Source organism: Scleropages formosus, chromosome 8 (genome assembly GCF_900964775.1).
Source record: "Scleropages formosus chromosome 8, fSclFor1.1, whole genome shotgun sequence".
In the NCBI taxonomy this organism is placed as follows: Eukaryota; Metazoa; Chordata; class Actinopteri; order Osteoglossiformes; family Osteoglossidae; genus Scleropages; species Scleropages formosus.
Window position 1 is genome coordinate 12,395,003 of NC_041813.1, and position 8,662 is coordinate 12,403,664.

The following is an 8,662-nucleotide window of genomic DNA, read 5'->3' on the forward strand; positions in this document are numbered from 1 at the left end:
ATGATTTAATCACTTCAGTGTACACAACAGTTCACTCATAGTGGTAAGAAAAAAAAAACAGGAAGACTGGTGGCTCTCCTCTAACTCACAACACCAATGCCTGTACAGTGAAATAATTAGTTTTGTTTTATTGATGGTGAAAAAACATGATATAATTCAAACATTTCCAACCAAACTAAAGTGTCACTGTTATGAGATGCACAATTCAGAGAATCTAAACATGAAAAGAATAGAACACTCCAAACAGAGAAAAATGAGGTGCATGCCCCAAATACCCTCACAGCTGAGTGAGCCTAAATGCACTGTTACCGGACATGACGGCTACTGGACATTCCTATGTGGGACTGACAGTTTAAAATGTGACATTTACACTGAACAATGATTAGGGTAATAAATGGGAGCAAGCAGTCTGGGACACAAATTTACTGTAATATTTTTAATTAACTTTAGCATCCACTGAAGTCCATCTAGAGGTGGCTCCAGAAGCTCTAATTAAAAGTCCTTCCCACAAGAGTCCCAATCCAGAGAAAGTTCTGGTGACAAACACATATTGTGAGGAAGGGGCCAGTGCACTATGGCAAAACCACGGGTTAAAAAAATATAAACAAACACCAATGATCCTAGCAGTCAGACACAGTGATGGCCAACTCAGGGGACTTACCTTTGATACACACGCAACTCATATATGTGAGTGTAGTTAGAAACCATGGGTAATAAACATTGCCCACACCCTCAGCCTACCTCATCTTAAAAATGTAGACAATATTAGCTACTTCGATATACTGGTTACAATACCACTCCTTCGCCATCTTCTAAATTCCATGACCCACCCACAACAAACCCTGATTTCAAAAAGAAAGAATAAAGGAAAAAACAAGGTCAGAACATCTTGGTCTAGCTGCTTCAGGCAGTACTATTTCTTGGTGGTTTTACGGATCAGTGCCATTCTCTAAAATGAGACAAAAAAACTGCCATTAGCAAACAATAAGCATTCATGAATAAAGGTATCAGCAAACATGCAAGCACCAACATAAAAACATAGTACAGACCAATAAAATGTCAGAAATTAGCACAAATCGTTATTTCTTATTTTGTCTATATAAATCTCTATTTTCTTGTCAGAGTGAAACAGTTAAAAACTGAAATAATTCTGAAGCAATTACCTCACCACCCTGTAAAAACTGGTTAGGCTTTCTAAGTAAATGCTCCACTTTCCAGAAATATTTTAAAAGGTATTATGGAATGCCTGGTAGTTTAGAAATACAGTAACATGAGACAAAATTCACCATTTGGAATTATCTGGACAAAAATATTAAACTCTGTGACATTAAGCAATAATAAGAGAGCCAGAGGTCATTGGTGGGAGGCAGACAAGAGAAACCATAGTCATGAGGGTTTGCCCTACAGAAACCTGATTTTCCAAAAGTACAAAACAAAGAGATGATTCAGAAGACCAATGCCAGAAAGTCAGAAGTAATCAGTGAGCAGCCACAAGAAAACCAAGGCCTGGCCAAATTGGATCCAAGGTGTCAAGAAGAGGTCTACCTGTTTGTGGGCTTCTGTGGTGCAGGCCTTCTTGTAAGGTCGGATTTCATCAGAGCCAAAGCCAGGGACCCACATGTTCCACTGGCGCTCTGATACAAAGACACATATGTACACATTCACAAACAATGACAGACACAATCAAAAACTGGTCTGCAGTGGAAAACTTGTACAGAAATAAAGCAAGCATAAAATCATGAGGTGGTACATTTAACTGGAAAAGCAATGAAAGGGCGTGTTGCTCTTCTTAAAGGAGAGGAAATGCTATTATACCTATAACAAGGTAGCTAAGCTTTACAGAAATACTGCAGTTCCCACCATCTACTACGTGGAAAAAAAAGCTAGTCTCTAATGTCAGCTGCAAGAGGTGACATGGTCTTTGAGGTAAGGATCATACATATAGACATATATTTGAACACCCAGGACTAACCGAGATGCAGCTGTACATCTTTCACCTCTAGGGTGCTGGACTTGCGGTGCCGTGCAAGCTGGCAGGCGGCTGTCACCACACTCTCAATGAAGTCATCGGCAATCTGCAGCAGCATCTGTAGGGACCACAGTGACATGGTCAAGCTTTACAGTTTTACACCAGCATGATTCACAACATAACCTGTGAGAGACACTGACGTTTGAAATTCAGCACATTTAATGGTAGGACAATAATGTCTAATACTGGCAGGCAGATACACAAAGGTCATCTCTCCAGTGGGAAATACACTTAACCACTGATTACTCTTCTTTGAATCAATAGTTTGACTCATTTATTGCCAGTTCTGTATTCAAAATAATTTCATTGCTCTAAGGAATAAGCACTTATTACATTCAAAGTATTTAATTTTAAATATTCATTAAAGTGATTATTGAATTTTTCTTTCAAATTCAGAAACAAACCAGTTAGGTTTTACTTGATCAATGCACATTTCATCCTGAAACGCTGACAGTGGGTGATAAACTGACAAAGAGGCCAACCTCCTCAACATCTTCATCCAGCTGCTCATTGGGGTCAATTTCCCGCACCAGGTCCTGAAGCTTCTTTTTGCTGAGTACCTAAACACATGACAGAGGTCACTGGCTCACAGCTCTGCTCCTGCATAAGGACTATATTACAAGGTAGAAGGTTAAAAACAGGACATCCACAAATACATCTGACACTGTATTTTACAGACAAAAACTAATTTAACATTCCTCACTTGAACACCAAATTCCTTAGTGTTTACCTGGTGGAGAAGAACCTCACCTGATGCTTCAACACCAGCTCCATACCCAAGAAAGCCCAGCAGCGTCTCTACTTTCTGCAAAGGTTGAGATAGGCCCATCTCCCACCCCCATCCCCACCACATTCTACAGAGGGACTACTGAGAGCATCCTGTGCACCTGCATCATTGTAGATAGTGAGGACAGCTGAGAAGATCATCAGGGTCTCTCTCCCCTCCATCACAGACATTTACACCGCATGCTGCATCCGCAAAGGCACCAGCATTGTGGATGACTCCATGCACCCCTCACACAAACTCTTCACCTTCCTGCTGTCTGGTAGAAGGTACCGAAACATTCAAGCCCTCACAGCCAGACTGTGTAACAGTTTCTTCCACCAAGCCATCACACTCCACAATACTCAGGGACTGGACTGACACTGCAACTTGCGCACTGGTCGGTTATTGTGCCTATTGTCCTGTTTTAGTAAATTGTTGGAATGTTTAGTATTATTGAAATGTCTAGCACTATTTGCACAAGTCTTGCACATGTGCATTCTATGTAGTCTGTGTAGGTAACTGTGTTGTTTTATGCAACACCATGGTCCTGAAGGAACGTTATTTTGTTTCCACTGCGTATTGTACGAGCTGTATGTAACCGAAAAGACAATAAAGCCTCTCCTGTGTTGTATACCAAAAATATGACCAGTAATTTTTCTTTTTGTTTCTCTAATCCAGCCATGTTTACATGTCAGCAACAAGCTACAATAACAAAACTTATTTCATCATGTGACACAAAAGCATTGGGACAACTTATAGGAATTCAAATAATAAAAATTATGAATAAGTTTTGTCTTGTTTGAGTTCCTTAATTTGATTTTCTGATGAACTGTCTTTTGCTTGGGGGGAGGGTGTGGTGGTGCAGCAGGTTTGGATGGGGGCTTCCTCTGTGGTGGGTCTGGGGTTCAAGTCCTGCTTGAGGTGCCTTGCGACGGACTGGCGTCCTGTCCGGGGTGTGTCCCCTCCCCCTTCAGCCTTGTGCCCTGTGCTGCTGGATTAGGCTCCGGCTCGCCGCGACCCCGCTTGGGACAAGCGGTTGTAGACATTGTGTGTGTGTCTTTTGCTTCACATAGCAAAAAAAACACTATTCTAGTATAATGATGGAAAACTTACAGGCGTCACTCTGGGAGTGAACATTAAATACCATGCAAAGTATTCAGACTAATTGTCGATTTCTGAAGAAACAGTAAGTTGATGAGTCAGTGTAAAGGAAACACTAGAAAATTAGCTCAGCATCCTATAATATATTAGCTTCCATTATGACAATCACTGCAAGTCAACTCATCTGATTTCTAGTTAAAAAAGTGACACACTTCCACAAGACTGTTGAAGCATTTCAGAATCTCTTAGAGTTGTCATGCAAATAAAATGTCAAATTTTTCAGAGGCAGAAATTTAAATGCTTTCAGTCACCTACATATTTGGAGGGAGAAACTCTATGGTCCACTCTCCAAAATCACACTCTGCAGAGAGGGAAGGGCTTGATAGCTCAGTTTAAGGGTGTTTCTGAGGGATGTGCAATGCTCCATACCTGTGTGCCTTCAGGGCTGAGTCTCCCAGGGGGGCCGGGGGTTCCTATCACCTTGCCAGGGGTGGCAGCAGTGCTGTTGGCCATGCTGGCAGAGAGTGGCAGGGTGGAGGCAGACTCGGCTTTCACGGTGCTGGAGAAACTGGAGAGGTTGATCAGGTTCTGCGACTGGAACTGGGTCATAATCTGGAGAAATGGAGCATAAGGTCAGAGAGCCTCTTCAGTACCTGAGGCGTTTCTAAATTTTATTAGACCCGTATAAGAAATATTAAAACAAAATTACGATATAAGTGGCAAATTCTTGAGTTTCTTCTTGCACTGTTAATTACAAAGACATACAGTGTTGGTACAGCCCTGGTTAGGGGAAAGAAAATTTCAACAAAGTATCTGCTCAGTTAGACATCTGCAGACTGTGGCTATCTGCAATATTTACTTATTTTCTGTACAGGTAGTTCCTGGGTTATGAATGTCCGACTTACGTACAACCTGTAGTTACAAACCAGCCCCAGTAAAGCCTATTATATTAAAAATTCGAGTCACAATACAATATACAATGGTTTGTAACAATCTGGCGCTACTTTGCGACGCGCATCAAAACATTGCACGTCTACACCGGTTCATCAGCTTGTGGATGCGTGGGCACAAGGTAGGACAAAGACTTTGTTCTGTCACGCCCACAATCTCGCTCCAAATGCCCGCACCTGCCCGAAATCAGAGAAGCAGGGTATAAAGAAGCCGCACTGGCACCCCCTCGTTGCGGAATCTCATCCAAGAAACCCATACCTCCTGCGCTCACGAGTGAACCATCGACTATCTACCCATCCTTCCCAGTCCCTCATCTTCCTCCATCCCTTGTTCACAACATCCACAGCTCCTCACTCAGGCATTGCCTCCTTGACCAAGACTCTGGATTCGCCCCAAGATCAACATTTGTGTATAGACCAACCCACGCCTGTGCCTGACCACGACTTGTGCCTGCTCCCTCGTGTATCAGCAATAAAGATCCTTGGATTAGGTCCACACACATTTCTCAGTTTCCTGCCCACTTCATTGACACGTTCTTTTCAGTTGGGCCACGTTGCTGTTAACGGTGTCTGGTGTGTGTTACTGTAATCTGCTTTAATTTTTTTTTGTTTTCTCTCTCTCTATTACAAATACTGTAATAACATTTATTATCTCTTTCTATGTCTATTATAAAGACTAATTACATTTCTTATTGTTATTATTATTATTACTGTATTATTATGTGAAAGATGTTTTAGTGTAGATGGAAGTGTTTCTTTAATGTTCTTTATGCATAGAAATGTACACTGTATGCTATACACTAAGTCAAACATTTGACTAACTGACGTTAGATACGAACGGTACCTAACTGTTCTGACTTAAAGACAGACTTGGGAACAGAACTCGTTCATAATCCGGGGACTGCCTGTAGTTCTTGTGTCTGTGGCTGGATTTGAATATAAGAACCTTTAAACTGCCACAATTATTCTGATTTTAGTGGCATCACAGACTCTCCTTGTGTCAACATCACTGCCTCACAAAACTTTATTTCAACATGGGCAAGTAAATTATGTTAACGGTTTCTGCTTCCATGTAAATACTGGGAATACAGTAAGACTTGTTTAATTACATTTATTTAGCAGATGCTTTTCTCCAAAGTGACTTCCAATGAACTCTATGTAGTGTTATCAGCACACACACCTTATTCATTCTTTATTCCTTATTCATTATTTTACCAAAAGCAGTTGTCTGTATTTTTTGCTCACAATGATCTCCTACGTAGATGTCAGTCTGGAATGAAGATCAGCCATTCCACTGAAACTGTCTTTCTTACAGTGCCAGAAGCTCTCCATTCAGCTAGAGCTACCTGCTTTTTCTTGGCCCCTCATTCTCAATTTCTCTGCACTTGACACCATCAACCGTTGAATCAAAGAAAAGTTTGTAATCAAAGGACAGCCACTGAAATGGTTTGTCTGAGTTCCATAGACAGAACTTGCCTTATGATTTGTCATCAGTTCTCATCTTCCTTTCAGTCTCTCAATTGGTGTTCCACAGGGTTTTCTGTTGGGCCCTAAACTTCTTCCTTTGGCTCTGTCATTACCTCTCACAACTTCTCTTACCACTGATATGTAGGTAAACGTATAGGCCTCCCAAACTGCCGCAGCTTGATGACTGATCATCTACAATTAAACCTTTCTCAAACTGAGATCCTCCATCTCACTGTTGGCATATCGACCTGTTGCTAACGCTCTGCCAAACTAGACAACTGATCTAATCCATTTAATCACTCAAGAGCGAAACACAAAAAAATTGAATAAAGTCTCTGCTCTCACTGACGCTAATGCAATTTTAAGGACACCCACTCTAGAACATTCATAGAATCCACCTGCATCTCACACCACACTCCTAAATATCTTGCCTGGTTTCCTTTACCTACCCATATCAAGTTCAAGAGTCTGGTGAAAGCCCCACACAACAGTCAAGGATCTGCACACCAATGAATATACTAACATGGTCTGCATTCACCTGTCTCCGTCATCGTTGCTGTCTACAGTGTTATGTGTTCACATCATGATTTCTCTGGCTGCACTCTTCTAGTCTAGTGATTAGGAGTCGGGATAAAAAAAATGTGAGTGTAACTTGTAGATACGATGAGGTGGATAACTAGTTGCTGGCTTGTAGAGATGGCATGGTAGCTGAGATGTGGGCACACCATCCAGGCGATGCCCGGCGACACAACTGCTTGACTAACGCCGTTAGTCAACGCCGGCTCGGCACTTCTCTGACACACACACTGACAGACATGCTGTGTGTGCCATGCTGAATCCCGCCGCTTGATGATGACCAGTTAGCTACAGCTACGCCGAAAACCCACCTTCGGTCGTCGACCTCTTCGGGTGAAATTAAGCGGAGTGTAAAACAGAGCCACTGCGTACCTGAAACTCCCACTTCTATCTCCCCATACTGTACGAGCTGGATGTGGCTCTCTGGCTCCCAGAAATCCCTCCGTCGTGTACAATACAAGCGATGGATCAACTCTGTCCGTGACCCCCTGCCTCCCAGGATAACTTCCGGAGCACGCACAGCTACTTCCGATGCACGTCACCGTGTTGCTTGACAGCGGTAGTACTGTAACGGTATGAAGGAATGTCGTAGAATAGCGAAGAGTATCATAATGCATTATTATGCTAATTTGAAAGGTTGTCGTAAAATTTCGGAAAATTCTCATTCATACATTGGAGTATTATGAAGTGAACCTTCTCCGGGGAATTTTCAGTTGTCTTGCTTTTATTCCCTAAATGATTTACATACTACTGTACTCCCTGGCGTGTTCACACTTCTTCTTGTGGCTATATCCGGGTTAGGGTCTGTTCCCTCCTGAAGTCCTACAGACATATGTTTCAGGGGAATCTCTCTCTCTCACACACACACACACATTGGCTGAAGCCACTTGTCCCAAGCGGCGTCGCGGCAAGCTGGCGGAGAATCCGACAACAGAGGGTGTAAGGTTGGAGGGGGAGGGGATGTACCCAAGATGAGATGCCAGGCCATCACAAGGCACACCAAGCAGGACTGGAACCCCAGCCCCACCAGAGAGCAGGACCCGGCCAAACCTGCAGCGTCACCGCACCCTGTTTCAGGGAAATTGACAACCTCTAAATTGTCAGTAGTGTCTCAGTATTTGAATAAAGTAATGTGTGTGTCACTGCCTGCAATGGACTGGCAGCCCATCCACACTGCATCCTGCCTCACTCCCTATTCTTCCAACCTGTTTTTTGCATTCCTCGCCCTGAATAATCTCCTTGATGACCATAAGTCTGTATTCAAAGTCAGACATTCCACCAAAATGGCCCTCCTTGCAGTATTAGAAGCCCTGATTTCGGATAGAATGACCTTATTCTCCTCAGTCCTCATCCTCCTCTACCTGTCTGTAGCATTTAACATGGTCAACTACTGGACTTTCCTCTCTTGGACAGCTTAGCATCAAAGGAACAGCACTGAAGTGATTCCACAAGGTGCAGAATCAAAAGCCCAAAAGTTCTGAGTTTTAGTTCCATTTTGGAATGATCTCCCTCTCTCACTCAAAACTGCTGAATCCATCTCCACATTCAAGAACGGTCTCAAAACATATCTCTTTCTGACCCACTTCTTTCCTGACTTACCTTTCCCAGAAACTTGTACTACATTACTGTTAAAAATATGCTTTCTACCAAGTTTATATACAGCTATTCATGTATGCTGGTTAAATGGTGGTATTCATTTTCTGTACTTCAGGAATCATATGTCTGCATATATATCTTTCTGTCTGTTTGTGAAATACACTTGTTTTCTTTGAG

General features: G+C 42.5%; 1 protein-coding gene across 2 annotated transcripts; it reads right to left on the reverse strand.

Moving 5' to 3' along the window:
* Positions 1-103: 103 nt before the first annotated feature.
* On the reverse strand, positions 104-7,388 carry taf12 (TAF12 RNA polymerase II, TATA box binding protein (TBP)-associated factor). 2 transcript variants are annotated; one of them, XM_018725124.1, is made up of 6 exons: positions 7,262-7,388; positions 4,326-4,508; positions 2,512-2,589; positions 1,973-2,087; positions 1,546-1,634; positions 104-949 (listed from the first exon to the last, which is right to left on the reverse strand). In XM_018725124.1, exons 2-6 carry the CDS (start codon positions 4,503-4,505, stop codon positions 914-916), a joined length of 498 nt encoding a protein of 165 aa, XP_018580640.1. In that variant the 5' UTR covers positions 4,506-4,508; positions 7,262-7,388; the 3' UTR covers positions 104-913. The 2 variants fall into 2 exon arrangements, with proteins under 2 accessions (XP_018580640.1, XP_018580641.1); XM_018725125.1 differs by having other exon boundaries at positions 7,201-7,388.
* Positions 7,389-8,662: the final 1,274 nt, after the last annotated feature.